The sequence below is a fragment of the Atractosteus spatula genome, chromosome 8, assembly GCF_055471065.1.
Source record: "Atractosteus spatula isolate fAtrSpa1 chromosome 8, fAtrSpa1.hap1, whole genome shotgun sequence".
Lineage (NCBI taxonomy): Eukaryota > Metazoa > Chordata > Actinopteri > Semionotiformes > Lepisosteidae > Atractosteus > Atractosteus spatula.
Genome location: NC_142713.1, coordinates 39,148,255 through 39,169,882, shown reverse-complemented (window position 1 = coordinate 39,169,882; position 21,628 = coordinate 39,148,255). Strand labels below are relative to the sequence as shown.

Genomic DNA, 21,628 nt, shown 5'->3' with positions numbered 1-21,628 from the left:
GAAACTTTTCCACACTGTTCTGGAGAGATGAAAGTAATGAGCGTCTGCTGCACACATTCTTCTGAGTTTCTTCACTTCATTCCAGGTTGTGCAAGAGCTGGAGCCTATTCCAGGCAGGGTACACCCTGGACGGGACGCCAGTCCATCACGGACTCACACGGCATCATCAGACACACACGGACACAGAGACAAACACAGACACACACTCCAGGACCACTTTTTTTCAGACGCCAAGTAAGCTACCACTATCTCTTTGGACTGTGGGAGGAAACCAGGGTACCCAAAGGAAAACCATGCAAACTTGGGGAGAACATGCAAACTCCATGCAGATAGCACCCCAGTCTTGAATTGAACCCAGGACACCAGCAATAAGCGGCAGCAACGCTAACCACTGTGCCACCGTACTGTCCATTAGTTTACCAGTTTCTCCACATTCTTTAGTTAAATAAAAATTTTTCTATTTAAATATCTCATAATAATAATTGCTTGCATTTTACATAATTATTCATCGAAAGGGGCCCTAGAGCACTTTACATACAGGAGATCCACTTCGTCCACTAGTGAACTGTAGTGTCCATACGGGCGACACTTTTTCTGTACCTGCAGTGTTACTACACATGGGGAGATTGATGCACCAGCTGAATAAAGGTACACCGTTATGTAGGCCAAATTATTCAAGCGTGATTTATCCCGAACACTGTAGTTAATAACTCCCACTTTCAGGAAAAGCGCCATGAGATCGTTTATGACCAATTAGCGAGCACTATTGTTTTAACTTCTCATTTGAAAGACGGGAATGGAAATTTCTTGACTGCACAAACAAATCATGAGACAGAAGACCTAAAGCTAAAGTCGCGTTGAAGAGGAAATGTACACATCTTCGGCACGTAAGGTATTTAAGGTGCCTTACGCGGTCAAGTCCTGACGCTCCAGTATAGTCCTGCATTCGCCTAGCTTTCCCACTACATTTCCCACAACGCCGAGGGACCTGCGCTTCCGCAGCTTTCCCACGGTGCTGCTCAGCTCTGGCTTTTAGCTCGCAGTTGCAGATGCGTTAACGCGAAGAGACCGCCTGTTTGAGAATTTGTGGTTCCAGGTTTCAAAACATTAAACGGGAACTGAGAGATTGAAACTGTCGTTCACTGAAGTGCTGAGATGCCGTCGGACACAGACCCACCGCGAAGGAGGAGATACACTCACGAGACTTTCGGTGTGAGATTTTATGTTTTATTCTGTGTTACATATACCTTTTTTTGACTTATTTGTGTGCTTTAAATTTGCCAGGTGTGTGTTGTCGCTGTATCATTACTAGGGTGAGGATACCCTTTAAAATTGGTAATCCAGTTTAAAAACAAAAAAAAAAGTTGTGGAAGAGTGATTCAGTTTTGATCATTTTGCTGGAGTTACACCTGCAGAGTTGCACCGTTGTCTTTCAAGCGTAATGAGAGGGTGTCGTTATTCATTATGATATTTTCTACTAAAACCAGTAATGTTCCATTGGGTTGGAGAACACGAGTTTAAGCTGTTTCATAAGGAAGTGAGTTGGATCTATCCCGGGTTAGATTGCATGTCCGTGGAGTAATCCTGGGTAAACACACCCCGTTTGGAAATCAGGGTTTATCCGAACTTCGTCTGGGATACTCTTATCCCCTTGTCTGTAATTTATTATTTTTATTAACGCTCTAATTCAATTAGTAGACAAGAGTGTTAGTCGTGTTTTTAAATCTGTGTTCCTAATTTATTAATTTTAATGTATACGACAGTTTATTTGGTATATCTAATACAGTGTCCCTATTTATTTGTTAATCTTAGCATTCTTATACGGTCTATTTCTTGTTGGGTTATGTCGTGTCTGTTGTTAATATAACCCCTGCTGTAGCCTGTAGTTGGCTCAGAATGATTTTTCTTATTTGTATAAGAGAAAACGGCGTTTTATCTAGCTAATGTTGGATTGCAAAGACAAAAATAAAAGTGAGTGTTTTAAAAGAAGGAGAATCTGTTAATCACGCTTCCCACCTTGTTAATATTTGTGGAGTGAGCGGTTTTGTCTTCACTATTGAACCACACGCATACAGTATTCAGCGATTTGACTGGGCAGAGCGCAGTCTCGGTTATAAGAAAACGCTCACCTGTTCCGGCTGGAATGACCCGGGTCCTCACCTGACCGGATCCTGGTGAAGTGCAATGTATACATCTGGGGAAAAAAATGTATTTAAATAAAAAAGATGGAAAAGGCTTTATTGGACAACTCATTTGAAACTACAGAACAAATTAACGTGATTCCAATGGGGTAGAAACTAAGTATTGACCTGTTTTTTCACATAGTCATAGGATGTGTTTTTGTGTATAGCTTAGTTTACAAATATTAGCATCATTTGTTTTACTTTAAATTTGAGAGTTTTTGAGCCTTTAATATGCAACCTCTTTTTTGATGTGGATATGTGGATGATTTCACTTCTCATCTGTGTATGTGCCCTGTTATGATGTTGGATCTTCAGTCACATGAAGTCTTAGGTTAACTGGGCAGGAGACAGTCCTGAAAAATGTTGACGTCATTTTATTTGAAGAAAGGCTAGTTTTTGTTTTTGATTTTTTTTTTATATAAGCATGGCATGCAACTGTGGCAAATGTTGTAATACAAAAAATAAATTCGTAAGGCAAATAGACATGGCACTGTTGAGGAAAAATTAATTAGCCTGTGAAATAATATCTCAACAAGCACAAAAACACTGACCCAAGGAGTGTTCTTATTTCACAAATGTGATGGGAACAGTATTTACTCTTAATGGATATAGAATTGTGCTTTCCTTTCACACACTAAATTTGACATTAGACAGTCTCTGTTCTGCTGTCAGCACTGTTGAGGTCTTTGGGCTCTACTTATAACCAGGGTGGTAGAAATCAAGGAAACTTGCATAAGTAAATTGATTTTAATACAATAATAACTCCACTATTTCATTTGCATTTGCAGTTTTTCTATAAAATAGCATATAGAGATTCACACCTTAAATATCATATAAGGTGAATTAGACAAAATGATCTGAAGGAGTGAATTTGCACAGTGAAATGAAATGAAATTAAGTGATAAATTAGTACTTTTATCACTTGTTTGCCATGGCACAGCTCTGAAATTATCTTCATTTTAACACTTCCTAGCAAGACCTTATAACGGGTTAGGTGCTGGCTTAGTGTGTTAGCAAGGAAAGTAACAAAAAACAGGAGCCCTGTGAGCTCTTGAAGCTACTGCACACTTTCACTTGTTAAAATAGTCAGAATTTGAGGAAGATCAAAAGTAGTCTGTTTTAGAAAGCAGAAAGAGAAGGATACGCCTCCGGGCCATGCTGTTAAGGAAGTTTGAATCGGTAGATATTCAAGAAGGCAATAGCTGACCAGTAACTCTTGTATGTTTTGAGATGTAGGCAAGACTTTTTCTCTCAGGTGTGGAAAAGCTCCTAGCAGCACATTTTTGTGGAGTTTCACAATTATTTTTGTGTTTAGGCAATGTCATGAATTAGCAAGTGTATTTGTACTCTAGTTTACTATTTGCTTGAACAGTTCAGTTCCTGAAACATTTGAGAAGTACTCAATAAAGGTGAAGCAGTCCTTTCCTTTGAGAAACTGTATTTATTAAAACGCATCCAAACACGCATAAGAGCCATGGACGTACAATGTTACACTGTGTACTCAAATCTAACTGAAAGGGCAAGAGGAAACTAGAAGTTAAATTAGCTCAAGCCTCTTACAGAAAGTGTTTTAAATGTTTGATTTACAGATTTAATAGTATGATTGGATTCACGGTAAAAACCTCAACATATTTCAGAACACTTGAGCAGAAATAATGACCTTAGGTGCACCAGACTGTGTCAACAATAACCTAGCAAGATTTCTCTGTCTGGTGAGTGCAAATTGTGCACCAGTGTTGTTAAACTCCTGTTCAAAGTTTTAGTGGAAATATAGTAATCTTCTAGGAGAAGGATTGTAAGATGTGACCTAAGGAGACATTTAGTGCACTTTATTTTACTCTTCACGAGATTAAGACTTATCTGGATTTCATAACGTCATACAGTAATACCAGAGACATATCTTTGACTGTATTAAATGTTCTGCATTGAATACTAAATGATCCCTTACCTGGTGCTTGACACAGTTCTGAATGTGCTGTATGGCAGTGACATGTCAGAGCAACACGGAATATACAGTACAGCGTGATCTGTGGTCGATTGGACTTTGCCAGTGGTCACTGTCCCCTTTCAGTTGTGTGTTGTTTCTAAAGCATGAGCAACACTAATGCAAATGTGTGGTAAAGCTCTTACAAAACTCAAAAAAGGTCAGCTGATAGGCTCAGTGTCAAGAGAAGAATCAACTGTTCCATAACTACCCACTACGATGTGCTCAGAGCAGTGTAATTGATTAGCTTGCCCCCACAGATCATGAGGATTTTGCGGAACAGCACGATAATGCTGATGATCCGGTCTGTATTTCCAAGCAGAATACAAGAGCGCTGTGCTAGAACTAAGACCGGACACTGGAACCAATCTCTAGAGCTGCAAGGGACAGTGATGGTCTGTAAACTACACAGCTCTGCTGTTTATGTTCATGCCTCTGTCTTCAATTGCATTTATTTTTTTATATAATTATTATTTTAAAATATAATAATAAGACAGCATAAATTTAATTTCCTTAGTTTTCATAACATTACAGTGTTTTGTTAGGTGACAGTCCTGTTAGTATCTGGTGTTCTAGTTTTCTCTGAGAAATGGCAGTAGAACAAGTTTTGGTGGGACAATGCATAAAGCTCTTTTATCCCAGGAGAACCTTGCAGATTTAATTACATGCTCTAGTTCAATTTCACAGTTTACACTGAGGCTTGTGATCGGTGTGCGTGGTCTGTTAGTCATGCATTTGCATATACTGTAGTGCGCAAGAGGACAGAACTGCATGTTTTCGATTTCCTTTCCTTCATGGAAAAATCAGTTTTGCTTGATGTTCAGTGGGGTTGAGGATGTATGTGTAGTTTTGTCTTTATGCTGTTTAATTAATTAAAGCCAGAAGACCTAAAAACAGACCAACACTGTCTCTTGGACCACAATTGCAGTGCTATTCCCGACAACGTCACGGGGCCCCACGTTCCTAATAGGGAGGTGAGAGTTTGATACTTGGGCACTAAGCGTTTCCGTGTTTAAGATATCCAGACGTTAAAAAGCAACATGTGACTTTTGGGAACTTAATTACTAAATAAACTGATTTGTTTCCTCACCATTTTCATTGTAGTTGCAAATGACTTTTCTACTTATCTTTTATTTTTCGCTTCTTCAGCACACCATTTACTTTTTTTTAAAATCAAGAGTATTTTTCGATTATTGCTGAAGAAGTATTCTGAGGTCATGGCTACACAATCCTGAAATTGCGCTGTGCGTGGAGCGTGCTTTGTAGGACTATGCGGCTTGCTGCTCCTGAGATGAAGAGCGCGATAACGTGTATTTTAAACGTCATTTGCGGTTCCGATATCAGGAGTTTGAAGCATATCTCTGTTGAGGGAGGCCGGCCGTTTACGTACCCCCGTAACTACAGGCCCTTCTCACGGCACGCGGTGTACTTGCAGAGTTTCCCCGGGACCTGGAGCACCGAGCCGAGGTGCAGCACCGCCGGGGCTCTCTGTGTGACCGGCAGTGCTTGACCAGTCAGCACCCCGACCTGACGGACACGTACTCGCCCACCGGCTCACATCAGTTCGGCCCCTTCACTCCCAGATACATGGCCGGCCAGGGAGGTGGGTGGTACTTTCAGGTCCCCGTTTCTTTTGCTTTTCCAAAAGAGCCAATTGCTCCAGCCTTGTGGTACTGTGTTTAGCTCAGTCAAGTCAATGGGAAGTCTTTTTAGTTCAACTTAACATTCATGTCATCAACGATACACTTTCAGCTCTCGAAGTGCTTTTTCAATGTTTCTACTCTGTGAACGTGCTGCATATAGTGGATTTACCTCATGGCTCAGGTGTCAGACCATTACCTGTTTTTAAAGCCCGACTGACAAGTACAGGATTACAAACCTGTGACTGGTTTCTTCCAGTGCACAAAAATACACTACTGCTGATGGAAAAACAAATGGTTCTTCATAGATAAAGGAGCCGGCAGAATCTGGTTTGTTTCCAGTCTGACCAGATTTGTATTAAATATCCAAGCAGCTTTACATAACATGATATTTATATGAAAGAAAGTATTCCTTTGATGCAGGGTACATCCCATTAGACTTAAAAGAAACCAAAATAAAATAATTTAACTGTCCTTGGTTCCATTAACCAGAGTCCTGTTGTTTTCTTGTCAGGAGGCACTTCTTTACCCAAGAAATTGTAGGAGTGTGGAACAGCAATCCAGTTATGTTATGGACTCCAGTGGTTTGGATTCTTTCAAAAAACGTTTGGATGAGTTAGCTATTAGCAACCCAGTGAACTAGAGGGGCTGAATTGTTTCTTTGTAAACCTTCTAATGTTCCCATGAAATTGTCTTCCCTTGTTCTTGTTTTCCCCTGCAGTACAATCTTCCATTCGTTCCAGATGTTTGCACCTGTCTGGAGATATACAAGGGTGTGATCGCTGTTCTACCAAGACCACCCTAACTGCAGAGAATGAAGTGGAAGCTCACAGACTAGCCAACAACTACAGGGTGCATTGATCGCCGTGAACTACTGTATGAGTGTGATGCAACAAACCTATTTCTTTACAAACATTTCTTTCGGATTGACTGTGAGGTTTTCTGACTGCTAGTCATGATTTCAGACCTCTTGGTATAACCACAAAGTTGTAACTTTTATTTTCAAAACAGGTCTTTTGAAGAGATTTTATTTAAAAAGAAGTACTAGAACTGGTTCCATTTAAAATTCAAAATTGTATGCGCACTATTCCTGAAATGAATGGTGAACAGTGCTAAAGACAAGGATTTCTTTAAAAAGAGTGAGGAGAGCTATGCAAAATATATTTTTCAGAAAGTTGAAGATGGAATATATGGCTTGTGTAATAATACAAGCAAACTGTTATAAGTTGGATAGAATCCCATAACAAATCTTGGTGACAGTCTCATGAATGTGCACCATTTCTTGCTTTTCACATAAAAGTATCAACCTTGTTTTTCACCTTTGGGTGCCCATCTTCCTTCTTTCTCATCACTGCAAATGACGCACTGCCCCAGTTCACTGCCAGAATTCAACAGTCCAGTTAGATATGGATGTCATCTCTGGGGTTTTGTGGCTGGTCAGTAGTTGGCAGATCTCTACCACAGGCAACCCCTTCATCCTTTCTTGGCATGTGTGACCTTAGTGAGCCGCCGGAAACGTCTGGCATTTGTGTTTGGAAGGGATCCTGACACACGCACGTTTTTAAGACATGTGGCTGATGGGTTCCAGTTTTGATGGAGGGGGAAGGGGAAAGTGCACAGAATGACTGCAAAATGACTTTTTTTGTAAGAAATGTATTTCATACATTATTTTCAATATGACAACCAAAGAAGGCTCCACAGCCGAAATGTTGTGTTTCCTTTCTTCTCTTTTCAGCATGGAATAAACCTCTACTTGTTCCTTATTAAGATCACTTTATTGGCCATATACAATTTCTTGTAGTAGGAATTCGTCATTTCGCATACCCCAGCTTGCTCTCCATGAGACGCATAGACAGGAGGAGAAGCTTGGGGTCAGAGCGCAGGGTCAGCCATTTATACGGCACCCCTGGAGCAGCTGGGCTTAAGGGCCTTGCTCAGGGGAAGTAGGATTTCTTTGCCGGCCGTGGGATTCGAACCGGCAACCTTCCAGCCACAGGTGCATATCCTTAGCCACAGAGCCACCGCACCTCCCGAAAATATTTTCTATATTATTGGATTTCAGTGCATAAAGAAATTCATAGCCCTTAAACTGAGTGTATTTCTGCAGCACCTCTGTGGTTTTGTTGAAAATGTACAGTACGCGTGTCTGTTTGTTTGTTAGTTTGGCTTCAAGAAATGGAAGAGCCATGTGACGGAGAGGCCCTGGGAGGACAGGTCGGAGATTGTGAAAGAACTGTACTTGGAGCTCAACGTCATTAGGAGCCCGACAGGTAAGTAAAGCTCAGGTCCTTTTAAAATCCAGTATTTGCTCGAAGTGTGGAAATTGGTTGGGACGGCTGTAGTGCTTGTAGAGAGGGCTCTACAAAATTCACTGCTGAATGTAAACAAGACTAACTGGCATCTCTGTCCAAAAGTCTCAAATTGTTGATCAAGGCATTTATGTGAAATTTCTGAGGAATACAGTACATCATAAAGGCTGATGCAACTGAACGTTTAATGGCTGTTGTGTTGAAAGCTAGTCAGACTAGTCTAGTTCACAGTTTAATCTCAAAAGCTTCTGTCCTTCTTTAGCTTATGAACTATTCATATACAGTATGTACAGTGTCCTCAGGATTTAAGGATTTCTGCTTTTTAAAAAGAAATTTGAGCAAATTATTAATTTCTAATGTTGCATTAATAGATTATACAATAACTGTACATTTCATTTTTGCAGGTTCTTTGGTGACATGTGGAAATGTTACTTATGTCATTTTGTTCGGTTGGTGGATATCTTTAGCTTATGCACTTATTAGCATTCTAATGTTTCTCACAATAATTGGAGCACAATATGGTAGGTACTTTCTTGTATATTTATTTTTTGCTTAACATCCATCTTGATGTTAATTTTGTTTTGGAAAGTTTAAGTTTGAACTGTTCCTCTTGTTTCAGGAAAGCTTTGTTGGAAATTAGCTTGTTTTTTTCTGTGGCCATTTGGGAAGTCCATACAAAAGGTAGCTTCTGAAGTTTTTTTTTTGTGTTGAGTGTAACCCCCTTATTTCTTTCTTTCTTCAAGCATCACCCTGTATCTCACTGTTTGTCATTTCTCCTCTGAGATCTCAATCCTGATGAGAGCTCTTTATATACTTTGAAAAAGAAGAACATCCTTTTCTTTGTTCTAACATACAGTACAATATCACATACTGTCACTGTGGTCATACAGTATACAACAAGAGGTCTGGTCTGGCTAAATACAGATTGACAGGAAAAAATAACAGGTCTGGGCTGCATGCATTATAAAGGAACCTATGCTCAAAGTTGAGTGTTATGTTGTTTAAGAATATTTTTATATATGTAGTTATAAATTAAGTAGTTAAGGTTACCATCATGGGCAGGTGCTTTTCTCCTCTGCATAAAGATAGTGTTGTCTAATGACTGTGGAGGTGTGAAACCATCTGAGATGCAATGCCCACCCCTCAAGATGAATCTGCAGCTCAAATGTTGTCTTTCATGCTTTTCACTTTTTACATGAAATAAACCTATGTGTGCTCCAGAATTCTGTATTTCTATATTGCCTTCTGTTACATTCTCCTCTTGGATTTCTGCAAATCTGTTATTTATTATTATTAGTTATTTCTGTTTTTTGCTTACCCAAGCACAAGAGGGGTGGGCATTCAGCCCATCAGGCCCGTTTGATAGTTGGTCCACAAGTTTCCTATTGAAAGAATTCAGGGTATCGGCTGGGCAGGTTGTTCCATACCCCCACAACCCTTTCAGTAAAGAAGCGCCTCCTGTTCTTGTTTGTAAATGCACTTCTACTTCTACTATTGTATTGCGCGGTTCATTCTTAAGACAAGCGCAGGGTCAGTGCCTTCAAGGACTTTGATTATTTGGATCAGGAGAGATGAAGACTTGTGTGCATCGGCATGTCCCTGACTCCTGTGTCATGTGGTCAACCTGTGCAGCACAGAAGTGTTCAGCAGCAGAGAGCTTTATATGGCTAGCCAAATCCACAAACTCTTGCTCATGCATCAGTTGAGTCAGTTGTGTGCCACTCTTTGGAAGCATCTCAATTTCCCTGGATTCACAACAATAATCTGCGAGTTCCGGAGCACTTTGAATGAAATATGTGGAGTCCCCCAAAGGTTAGCTAAAGCTGTAGCACCAGATGAAAGGTTTAGATTATTAGTTATGTATATACTGTATATATTTTTTACTTGATATTTCCTTAAATATCTATGCAGCATCTTTGATGGTAGTATGCTGGTGTCAATCCTGGGAGCATGAATCTAGAAAACCCTGCCTTGAGGACTGATCATTGATGAATCTTTTTGTTGCTTGTCTTGAACCTCTGCAGTTCAACAACCCGTTCAGGAAGTGCTGTGTCCGGTTCCCTGAATGCGAAGCCATCCCAGAGGTGGACGAAGTAAAGGAAACTTCCCCCCTTATGCAGTCCAAGCGGCATGTTCCAGTCTGTTCACAGAGCCCAGGGCCCAGTGAGCCACGGTACTGGGTAAGCCTGGCCCGAGTCCTTGTGGTAGATCCTCTCTGAACGCTGCTGAGTTCAGTGCTTCCCTGGCCAGCTGAATTCTACTGACAAGGCCTTCAGTATTGTCTGGCCAAGCAATACTTGTCCCGGTAATACCTTCCCCTGTGCTGTTATCATTGCCATGTAGTGAAAATCAGAACTGGGCCAAGTTCAAGGAAGAAGAAGAATATCCACAGGTGTTACCAGCAGCAGCCCCTGAAGCTCAGCAGGTGTGAGCCTGGTCAGTACCTGGATGGGAGACCTCCTGGGAAAGCTTTGGTTGCTGCTGGAAGTGGTGTTAGTGGGGCCGGCAGTCTATGTGGGTCCTAATGCCCCAGTATAGTGATGGGGACACTATACTATAAAAATAAAAAAGGCACCGTCCTTTGGATGAGATGTAAAACCGAGGTCCTGACTCTCTGTGGTCATTAAAAATCCCAGGGTGTTTCTCGAAAAGAGTAGGGGTGTAACCCAGGCATCCTGGCCAATTTCCCATTGGCCCTTACAAATCATGGCCTCCTAGTAATCCCCATCTATGAATTGGCTTCTTCATTGTTCTCCTTCCCACTGATAGTTGATGTGTGGTGAGCGTACTGGCGCATGATGGCTGCCGTCGCATCATCCAGGTGGGTGCTGCACATTGGTGGTGGTGGAGGGGAGTCCCCATTACCTGTAAAGTGCTTTGAGTGGAGTGTCCAGAAAAGCGCTATATAAGCGTAAGAAATTATTATTGTTGTTGTTACTAAATGGTTAACATTTCAGTGTCATGCATATTTACTACATTGTATAGCCTTTCGCAATCATTTCTATGCATTTTGCCAAAATGTGCAAATGTTAATAAAACAAACCATTTTTTTAAAAGACAATCTGATGCAAATTATGTTTTCCTAGACACTGCATTAGAGACTCAAGCATTAACTACAGGGGTTTATCTTTACGCAATGTGTTCTTTAGCAGCATGTGAAGCGATTTTCCGCTGTGAGTGGAGTTGTCAGCTTGTTAACTCCGTGACTTGCTGTTCCTGATGGCAGTGTTGTGTGAGAACATATGTCTGGCTGCTGCTGGGATACCCCTTCCTCTTCCTGATCCATGCATTGGCCTGTTTCCTCTCCTGGATTCTGGTCTTCACCATTCCGGTGTCCAAGATGAACGCCAGGACCATCAGGACCATCCTGCTCATGCCCCCGGAACAGGTTTCCATCCGAAACCTTAAAAGGGTAACAACCGGCATCATCGGTATTATTTTAGCCAGCAGTGAGACTGGATCTTGACCCTAGGGCACTAGAGGTTTTTCTAAGATGCTGGTGTAAGATGCTGGTGGATATACAGTACTGCTTCTGTACATTTGAATCCGGAGCAGCAACAAGTTGTCAGATGATACTTGTTGAAGACTCTTGTTGTACTGCAGCTTGAGAATGGGAGGCACTTACTGAACTGGTTAATCCTCTTTCACTTTTTATTCCTCTTTATTTGAATTGCTTCTGCAAGTTATTTTGAAGGACAACATCTCCTCAGCCCAGCTTCTTCTCCTCTCTGGCTTGGTCGTTGTGTTTGTTCATGATTCAGATGGTGCCCATGTTTTGTGACTGTCGTCCCTCTTTGACAGAGGTCTGTCACAAGCATATCTGATAATGGTTTGAAAGGAAAGACAATGTACAATTTGCTTTGTGTGTGAAAAGAGTTGACCCTTACTACTGCAGAAGAGTTTTGTGGTTTCTTTGACAATCATGTAATGTTTTAAGAATGAAATGCTATCCTAAAATAGGCATTACTGCATAGGGACTCATGAGTCCTGATGTGCACTTTTCATGACGTTTAAGGATACTTTATATCTGTGCTGTAACAAATGAATCCTAAAACTAAACTTTTTTTTTCTCTCCCACCACAGACAGATGTGAGTTCTGAGTCTGAAGTGATCCTGTGCATTTACCGTGCTTTTAACTTGTATTACTACAAGTATACGGTAGATGGGATTAATGTGTTTGCTGTCAGTATCCTTTGCAAACTCCCTGCAAGAAGATCTTGAGTTTTTGCCAGAGTGTGCCAACAGACCACATAAACAAGAAGACTTAAGACTGTTTGTTTTTCCAAATGAACCATTACTTGCATATGGGGAAGTGAAATAAGATATGATACTGCAGCCCTGTCAGTAATACTGATGTATTTCAGGTGGGTAGCTGTGTCAGCATGCGTAGGCTGCAAAGGAACAAGTAATAGGTTTATTCCATGCTGAAAAAAAGAAGAAAGAGAACACAACGTTTCGGCCATGGAGCCTTCTTCAGGTGACACATTGGCCTTTGAATAAAGTTTTCTGAGCAACATTGTAATTTTCTACAGCACAAGATCATCTATCATGCAGGTACAACCAATACAATATGGATTCTAGCTACACTATTGTGTATCCATTTCATATCTTAATGTAGTTGTATTCTGGTTTTGCAGTGGGGGCATGTCCTGTTTTTTCTTGCCTTAACCCTGAATAATACAGATCTTTTGCCTCTTGTCATCATCACGCTTGGGATCGGCTATGGGGACAGGGATAACCAGTATGCCAGCTCTCCGGTGAAGTTCACCATGGCCCTGGTCTCCATTGTCCCACTGTCCTATTTCATTGGCATGGCCATCGCCAGGTGACGCCCCGCTGGCTGTCTCTGTGTGTGGAAAGGGCAGGAGGGTACTCGGATTAGGAGAACTCGAAAGTGAAGCTTTGTGTTTCTCGGCCTAAAATGATGTGAAACTTTCTTGTGGGTGGTGTTAAGTATCGTAAGCATACCATAGCTGTGTTTTTTGTCCAGTTGAATTAGGTTCATAAAATTCAGGACATTGGTTAAATAACTTTAAAGGTTTTTACTTTCTGCAGAGTCCCACTCTTAAGTGTTGCCTGTATTGCTGGACAGAAACCTTTCTTCAAAAGCACTCATTAAGTTTTGAGGAGTGAGTTTAGGGTTCAGAGTGAGTCCTGGCAAAGGGAATTATTTTCCCAGAACTAAAGGTGCAGCTTCGGACCTTGTTCCTTTTGAAATGCTTATTTTTACAAAAAATGTAGAAATAACTAAAGGTTTACGGTTTTATGAAGCCATCTGTGAGTTAGTTAATTCTCCCTCTGGGTAGGAGGTGTAGTGGGCAGTCATTTATTTATGCCGAAGTACTTGCTCTCCTAGTGTACAAGATGCGCAGAAGCAGTATCAGTACACTACAGAGACTGCTCAGCAGATGTGTCTTTTGCCTGGAATTCAAGTGGCAAGACCACTTTCAGTACAGAGCAGTGATTTCAGCTGTGTGGACTGCCTTATCTTTTTACTTCATCAGTATTTCAGCGCAGAGTAGCTTCGCAGTGGGTGCTGTGGTGAACGCCACCTTCGGCTCCATCATCGAGCTGACCTTCTACATCACGGCCCTGCTTCATGGCTACCAGGAGCAGAACAAGTGCTACGAGGAGATTGTGAAATCTGCGCTGACCGGGACGCTACTTGGCTGCATTCTCTTCGTGCCTGTGAGTCTGGTCTTTGTTGACTCATCCTTCAGTGGTGCGTTTACATACCGTTCCTTGTTGAGGATGTCCCCATGTTCTTTAAATTATAACTACGAAACACACCTGTGCAAGAAGAGTCTTGTATGCAAATACAAGGTGCAAATGTTAAAACTGAAGGATCAGGTAAAGATTTATTCCTTGCTGAAAGGAAAAGAAACAGAACGTTTTGACTGTGGAGCCTTCTTCAGGTGTGAGGGAGAGAGGGAAACTAGCAGAGAAATAACATCAGGGAGAACAAAAGACATTAGTTAAGAAGGGCTGGGTAGCAGGGGAGAAAGTTACAGACACTCAGGGGGGACAGCAGAGGAGTGAAGCCAATACCTGCAAATAAATAGAGAGGATTTCAAAAGAGACGAGTCTGTCGTTGAGAGAAGGGGGAAGGTGTGATCCTAGTTTGAGGATAATTTTGGTATTCAAAATAACAAAAATTGTCAACATTTAAAATTGAAGGCATGTACTGTATGAACTTAAACATCTGCCCATTTCCTTGTGTGCATCCTAGCTTGGGTGCATGAGCTACATGCTTTATCTGCAGCTAACATTTCACAGTGTTGAATCTCTGGGATGCATTGGCTGTCTGATGGTGGAAAACATGATGTAACAAACGTGAAGGGTGTGTGTATTGTATGTGTATATGTACTGTAGCTTCTGGATTGCTGGATCTTTTGTAAAAAAAAAAGATTACCTTCCTGTTTAACTTTCAGGAAATCAGTCTTTGGGAGTCGTTCAATGAGTTATCGGCTCGATTTAAATCCTTGCTAATGGGATCTGTAAAATCCCTTTGTTAACACATGTCTTTCTCCAGGGAATCTGCATGATCATTGGGGGCTTCAAGCACCAGGAGCAAAGGTTTAACAGCCGCTCCGCAGGGGTCAGCTCAGCTCTGCTTTTCATATCGGTTGGAGGTGAGAGACGCTTGCCTTTTCAGTCATCACAGCACAGTGTCCCAATACCAAGCATTGCTATAGCGGCCGTACTGCTGTGCGCCTCGTAGTGTTAATCATAGGCATGCTTATATTTAGTCGGCTGTCTCTCTGCTGCAACGTAATTGCCCTGGACCCTCAAATTCCACACTTTCCATGGCGACTTGAGTACTGGTGTGCCAAGTGTGTCTTCATTCAGGCTTGTACATCATAGGATGCTCACTTCCTACCTTGCCCTGAACTCCAACACTCTCTTAACACACTGGGAACAACAGCAGGATCAGAAAACCCGCACCCCCCTCTAACAATAATTTTTACATTGCACAGGAGCAAGACAAGTAGAATTCCCCACTGAAAAGCAGACAGAAGATGCGCAACATGTCCAACCTGAATGAGGGTCAATCTTTCCTTGTATGCATCCTAGCCTGTGTGCACGTTACTATATTCTGCTTTTCAGAGTGCACACTGACAGAGCTACCCACTCGAACCTTTGCATTGCATGCACCACTTTCAGAACATGTATAGCGAAGTGGACAGAAACAGTAAAACATTTCTGACTCTGGCCTGGCCAACAAAAAAAAAAAATTCCAAAGTGTTGACTTGTACAGTGAATTTGCCAGGGAAATGATTTGGTTGATGCTGTTATCCAAAGCAAGTTATAAAGGCAACAATCACGGTGCCTATTGTAGTATCAGTTTGTATATCAGTGTTCAATCTTTGTAAAGCACCTTGCTCAGGGGTACAGTATCGGTGTCCTCAAGTGCGAGTTGAGCCCTCAACCCTCAGTCAAGGGTCTGGAGCGCGAAGGGTTACTCCACACCGTCGCCCTTGTGTTGACTTCTGTCTGTTTCTGTTTTGCTCCACAGGGGCGTTTGCTCCCACACTCTTTTCCAAAGCCTATGGGAACCTCATCTGTCAGGACTGTACCAACTCGTCAGACAATGGTACTGGTCCGTTTGTCTGCATGGACTGCCATTATGACCTGGTACGATTCTGCGGTCTTCCGCTCCTTTCATATAGGACTGAGCTTTGTACAAACGCAATTCAGAGTTAGCCAGGAATGAAGACGGATCCTTAAAGTTTACAAACATAACATGATGGTTTTACAGTGTCATTTTACTGAATAGAACAAGAAAAAGTGGAATATTGATAAAGAGTAATCTCAGAACTCATAATAAAGTAATTAAGCTGAAATATAAAGTCTACTTTATTATAGTTATAGTAAAGATAATATTTTAACCCCATAATTTCCTGCTGTGCTTTATGTTAACTTTCATATACAGTATATCAATTTCTTTTTCATACATTACACATTCAGTACCTCATTAAATTAAATATATTCAGTGCTGGTTCTATCCCCACATTTGCCTGCCTTTGTCTTTACAGAGTGAAAATAATTATTCACTGTTTCACAGTCATATTGAGTGAGTACTGTTCTTATTAAATATTTACTGATTTATGGCTGACTGTCAATGCTGGTGAGAATTCTGGAATCATTAAATAAATGGAAGACTAGGTTTTCTATTTCATTTTGGACCTTTATCCCAATGTGCACCATAATTAAACTGGTGATCAGATTTATCCATTACTTGCATTGTGGCACTCTGTAGTATGTCTGGCATTTAGTGCTATTTTTCCATTGCTTGGTCTTATTCATATAGTGTAGAAGTGGTGTCTGTAGATAGGTCTATTCTCACCTTCATGTGCCACTGTGCTCCTTTAAACTGGCTTCTACATCATAAGCCCACCTCTGAATTAACATTAATGTAGCCACAGGGATGAGCATCAAACACTGCGACAACCTACTGCAATATCAGCTGCAGAAAGGAAGACTGGACAGGCTTTTCTCTCCATTCTAAAATAAAGATAAATTAGAATTTGATTGTAATAGAAACATGCCCAATATAGAATAGAAATGGATCAGTTAGAGCAGATATTAATATCGAATCAATCACTTGGTGGAATGAACTATCCTTTATGTTCCCAAAGTTGATCTAGTTTAATCAAAGTCATTTTCGTTATTTACATCTTACGCTACAAGGTCGGAGCTGCGAATGTGACCCTGATCAAAGATTTTATAACTACGCTCTCCTCTCTCGCCTGTGTCTCAGGCCCTTGGTTTACACCGTGTCTATCCTGCTCCCTGCTGCCTACCTCATCGGCCTTCTCTTCACCCTGAAGACCCACTCCCATATCTACGACATCCACATCAGCGAGTGTCAAGGTCAGTGGCAGCCTCCTCCAGGCTGGTGAGAGGTTGATTTTCAATTGTGGCGTTTTGGTTTGCGAGGTGTAAAGATGATAAGTCAACGTTTTGACACTTAAAACTGATTCACAGTCTGAAATAATTATATGCGCCCTAAAAAGCCCTGAAGAATGAGAGCAACAGGTAGAGGACACCTGCACACTTCACAGTCAAAATGGTAAAAAGTACAAAAAAATGTAGAATTAAACTCTTTTTGTCTCTTTGCTGATGGAACTCTCCTCTCCAACCTTGTTCTAAATGTTTTCACCATTTTTAACTGTTTTATACAATGTTGTGTTAGACCTTTTCTTTACTGTTGGATCTCCTCGATAAAATCTCATCAAATCGCATTTGTGATACTTGTTATACGTGGCATATGTTTGTGATTTTCTGGGTTACAGCTCAACTTAACAATTTCCTTCCGCCTGTGGAATGTAAAGTGTACTGCAGATGTGCTAGAATAGAAGAGGGAACGTTGCATGTGTGAAATTGCAGCTCCTGTGCCTGTTCTAGGTTAGCAAACAGAGGAGTGCAGCATAAACTGTAACAAGCGGCCAAAACGCTTTGTTCTCGTCTCAGCATGCCCTCCTCGGTTTTGCTGTAAGGATGTGGCATTTGGTTCCATAAGTATTGCCTGTGTTGCAGTCCCCGGTCACCACCACAGTGCTGTAGTTCACTGGTCCAGGTGGAGGGCCATGGTCATCCTAATCGTGGCCACTCTGCTGATGTCCATATGCGCAGATCTGACCACAGAGCACATCGAGCCCATCCTCTCCCACTCCAAAGTGTCTCAGGTAGGCCAGAGGTGCCACTCCGACACTTGCAGGGTCCTAGTGCCTGTCCCGCTGTCTGAGCTGCATCACAAACTCCTCTTTTGAAAAGCTGTTATCTGTTTTTCAGGCAATAGGTAACATGATTTACTGTCGACAGACAATAGATGACCTTTATTGCTTTACTGATGTTTTTTAAACACTTATGGTTATTCTGTGGAAACATTTTTTAAAGTACTGTCCATTCTATAGCACAGGGGATCTGGTTTGACATTCTATAATATACATTATATTATATACTGTATAGTTATGAAACAAAAAAGTGAAAAAAAACTTGGGTAATTCTTTTTTGTTTCTTACAAAGTGCAGATTTTCCATGTATTCCGGGTTGAAATGCAGTATTCCAAAACTTGGATTTCAAACAAATAGTCCAAATTGCTGATAAATGTGAGATGTTTTTCGTGATGTACAGTATGAACAAAACATTGTACATGGTTTCAGTATCATTTGTGGATTCCTTATTTAATCATGACCTTTCTGTTTCTCTTTGCATTATAGTATTTTATTGGTGTCACTGTGCTGGCCTTGATACCTGAGCTTCCAGAGCTTGTCAATGGAATTCAGTTTGCGCTTCAGAACAATATTAGCCTGAGGTAGGCTCAACTAGTATTATGGGGGGGAAGCAATTTCCTGTTATTATAGCAACTAACACTGACTATTCTTTACATGTGTGCAAACCTTAACTGTGGGTGGCCTGAAGCATATCTTGTAAGTGACTTGGATTGAACCCATCACAAAAAGGTGGATTTGCATTCCTTCTGAGAGGTTTAACATGAGACTAATCACCTGATCTGGTGTCTGACTTTCACTGTAACTGGGGTTCAAGGCATCGACATCACATACCGGCATTCATAATTGAACAAGTCTCATTTTTGACCAGAAGATATTTCTTCTTGGCAGACGAAGCCTGCAGAGCACAGAAATAAGAGACCCATTAAAATAATTTTCAATCCACATCCAGGGCATTAAGATGAGTGGTTTCCAAACTGGAGTCTTGTAAATGAACTATATTGATAGATTGATCCAGTATACCTGTATATTCATTTTAGTGTATACCAGCAGAATTGTATTCCAGCTGTTTCTTGAAAATACTCGGGCAAAGTAGAGTTTGGGAACAGTGTAACTGCATGTTGTTGAAGCTGCTACCCTGGTCTCCTTCAAGAAACATCTGGATGAAGTTCTTAGATAATTTAGCTAACTACTGTAATGTGCTAAATTAGATGAATGGTCTCCTTTTGTTTCTAATCTTTCTAAGAAAAAACTTTACCCTGCATTAAAACCAATATCTTCAGTCTAGGAATCTTGTTCTCTTTATTGTCTATAAAACCTTCTAGAGTATGTACTAATCCTGTGAAATGTGAAAGTATGTGATAATTCACTACAGATTTGGAGAAAACCACCTTCTGACACACAAGTAATAGATCATTAGCCCTTGTGTACAGTAAATCCACAACACAGTGAAGAAAACACATGAGCCAGGAATTCTTCATGGGTGAATCTGTTGTAATTCCTTCATTAATATGTTTTTTTTTCAGCTTTGAGGTTGGAAGCAGCATAGCGGTTCAAGTCTGTATGCTTCAGATCCCAGTACTAATCCTCTTTAATGTTTTTTATGTAAGTGATCCACAACCTTTATTCTGCATTTTTCTTCTAAGTAAAAGTACTCAGACATTTCTTTTAAAATATATGATAAAAATGTACCTCCTTTTGTAGCTTAGAAAGGAGTTTTATTTAAATAAATTGCTCCTGGATTCTTCCAAACAACTGTGGAATATAGAGATAAAGCAAAAGCAGCTCTGCTCTACCACTGCCACAAAGAGCTTTCAGGTTCTTACTCATTGTGCTCTCACAAGCTCCTTTGGGTAAATCTTCTTCTTTCTGATTTTTGCTCTGCTCTGTACAGTTAATTGCTTTTTTTACAGCAGAATTCTGTTTCCATTATCTGCTGTTTCCACAGGATGTTGGATTTGTTCTCATATTCAGCGATTTGCACCTTTGGGCCAGTATTTTCAGTGTGATTTTGGTGAACTACATCTTTATGGATGGAAAGTGTGACTATTTCCAGGGTAAGCTGTCATCTTGTGTGTGCTGAGCTTGACTTTTAATTTTTTTTTTCTACAGTGAGGCTGACCATCAAAATGTTAAATGGTTTAAAGGTCTGGGCCTTTCCAAAACAGAGAGCCCTCTAGTGGTTAAAAAAAAGATACGAATAACCACTCCTGCAGTACAGATGGTCTTGTATCAGTCCCTCTTCTTGGTATCAAAACAATTTGGCTATATTTTAAACAGGTTTAAATATGCTATGCAAGCTATTGTTTGCAGTTTAAAAGTGACAAACTAATTGAATGGAAGATTGTGACGAAGGATTAGTTCCTTTACAGACATTTGTCTTGGTGATTATTATGTACTGTAGGAGATTTTATTGTATATAAGGCCAGTGCTTTTCCCCCACACTTCAAAGCCTAATTAAAAAAAAAATCCCATTTCACATTTAAACCTGCGTCACAATGAAGTATACCAGGATTCTTAATTTATGATTACCAGATTTAATATCCGGCATGAAAACCTTTTATCTGATGTTGGATTGACCTCGGTACCTCCATTTTGCTGTGCGCTGTTAATGCACAGTGTGGAGGTTGATCTTCATTGCGTGTGAGTGTTTGAGCAGACGGAAGCCGCACAGTCACAGGGCTTCAGTGTGACCCGGGGCGGTCCTGCTCGCGGCTGACAGAGCTGTCTCCCCACAGGGACTGCACTGGTGGTGGTGTACTTCATCCTGCTGGCCTTGTACTTCTTTGCTCCTTCCCCTGCTGGCTGCTGAAGATCCTCTGAGAACACTGAACGGAGCCCATCAGCGTGGAGTGGTGTCACCCGATAGAACGGCTTTCAAAACGTCATAAAGCTGAACCCGGCACTTTTTTGGATGAAAGGATTTTTTTATGCATCTTAATTTGTCAAAATGTGTATATAGATTTTGACTGGCATACCTCTTTTTATTATGCCTTTGTCTAGGATGACTTGTCAGCTGCTTAGTGTTTAATAGGAAGGACCGAGAGCTGGATACTAACTTCAAGCCTTGCTAGATTCACTGAAATTGTTCACCGACATTTTTTTTTTACACTAATTGTTTGACCACAAAGCAGCTTTGGGCTGAATTAGTGTTTAGATATGTCAAAAAATGTCTACAATGAACAGGCACAATTTAATAAAAGTGATTTTTGTAAATGTGCTTTTATTTAATAGGACAGTTTGAATTTGCAGGGGCTGAGAAACATGTGCCTCATCTTGTCCGCTTCAGTGCACAATAGTGCACTGAACTACTCCTGCATGATTTCATTCAGAATTGGAATGAAGTGGATTGGAAATGGCCAAGAGTAGCTGTGTTGTACACAATATGTAAAAGGTGCCAGTCCTTCATCTTACCCATGGGGTTATCACTAATGTAGTGATCAAAGAATTACATCTATCATTACAGAAAAGGATCCTGCACTGTCGGTTTCAACCCCATGAGTGGGGAACTATTTCCAGATTTTAGATGGTGTTTTGAAAGCAGTGTCTCCTGTTTTCAGTCCTGAATTCACTTCAACTTCTAGCTGTGTGCTTGGGTCCATGTGTTGTTAAGGGTATATGTGTAGTTAAGCATGAAGAAGTTCCCTGAATTGGTGTTGGTCTGGTTTACGTTTTCTCTCACTGATCTACCTCCTGGGATGTGTCTAAACTTAGTCTGAACACCAATCACTGCAGAGGACAGGGGAACACCTGCAATGGAGAGTCACATTCACACCAG

At 40.9% G+C, this 21,628-nt stretch overlaps 1 protein-coding gene across 1 annotated transcript; it reads left to right on the top strand.

The window, feature by feature from the left end:
- The first annotated feature begins 1,039 nt into the window (after positions 1–1,039).
- On the top strand, positions 1,040–21,067 carry cax1 (cation/H+ exchanger protein 1). Its single transcript, XM_088923210.1, has 20 exons — positions 1,040–1,210; positions 5,603–5,770; positions 6,529–6,659; positions 7,969–8,077; positions 8,521–8,637; positions 8,736–8,797; positions 10,141–10,296; positions 11,343–11,528; positions 12,200–12,302; positions 12,800–12,941; positions 13,621–13,804; positions 14,649–14,748; positions 15,633–15,751; positions 16,153–16,190; positions 16,878–16,990; positions 17,657–17,805; positions 18,340–18,434; positions 19,377–19,455; positions 19,799–19,907; positions 20,589–21,067. Exons 1-20 carry the CDS (start codon positions 1,156–1,158, stop codon positions 20,660–20,662), a joined length of 2,289 nt encoding a protein of 762 aa, XP_088779336.1. The 5' UTR covers positions 1,040–1,155; the 3' UTR covers positions 20,663–21,067.
- Positions 21,068–21,628: the final 561 nt, after the last annotated feature.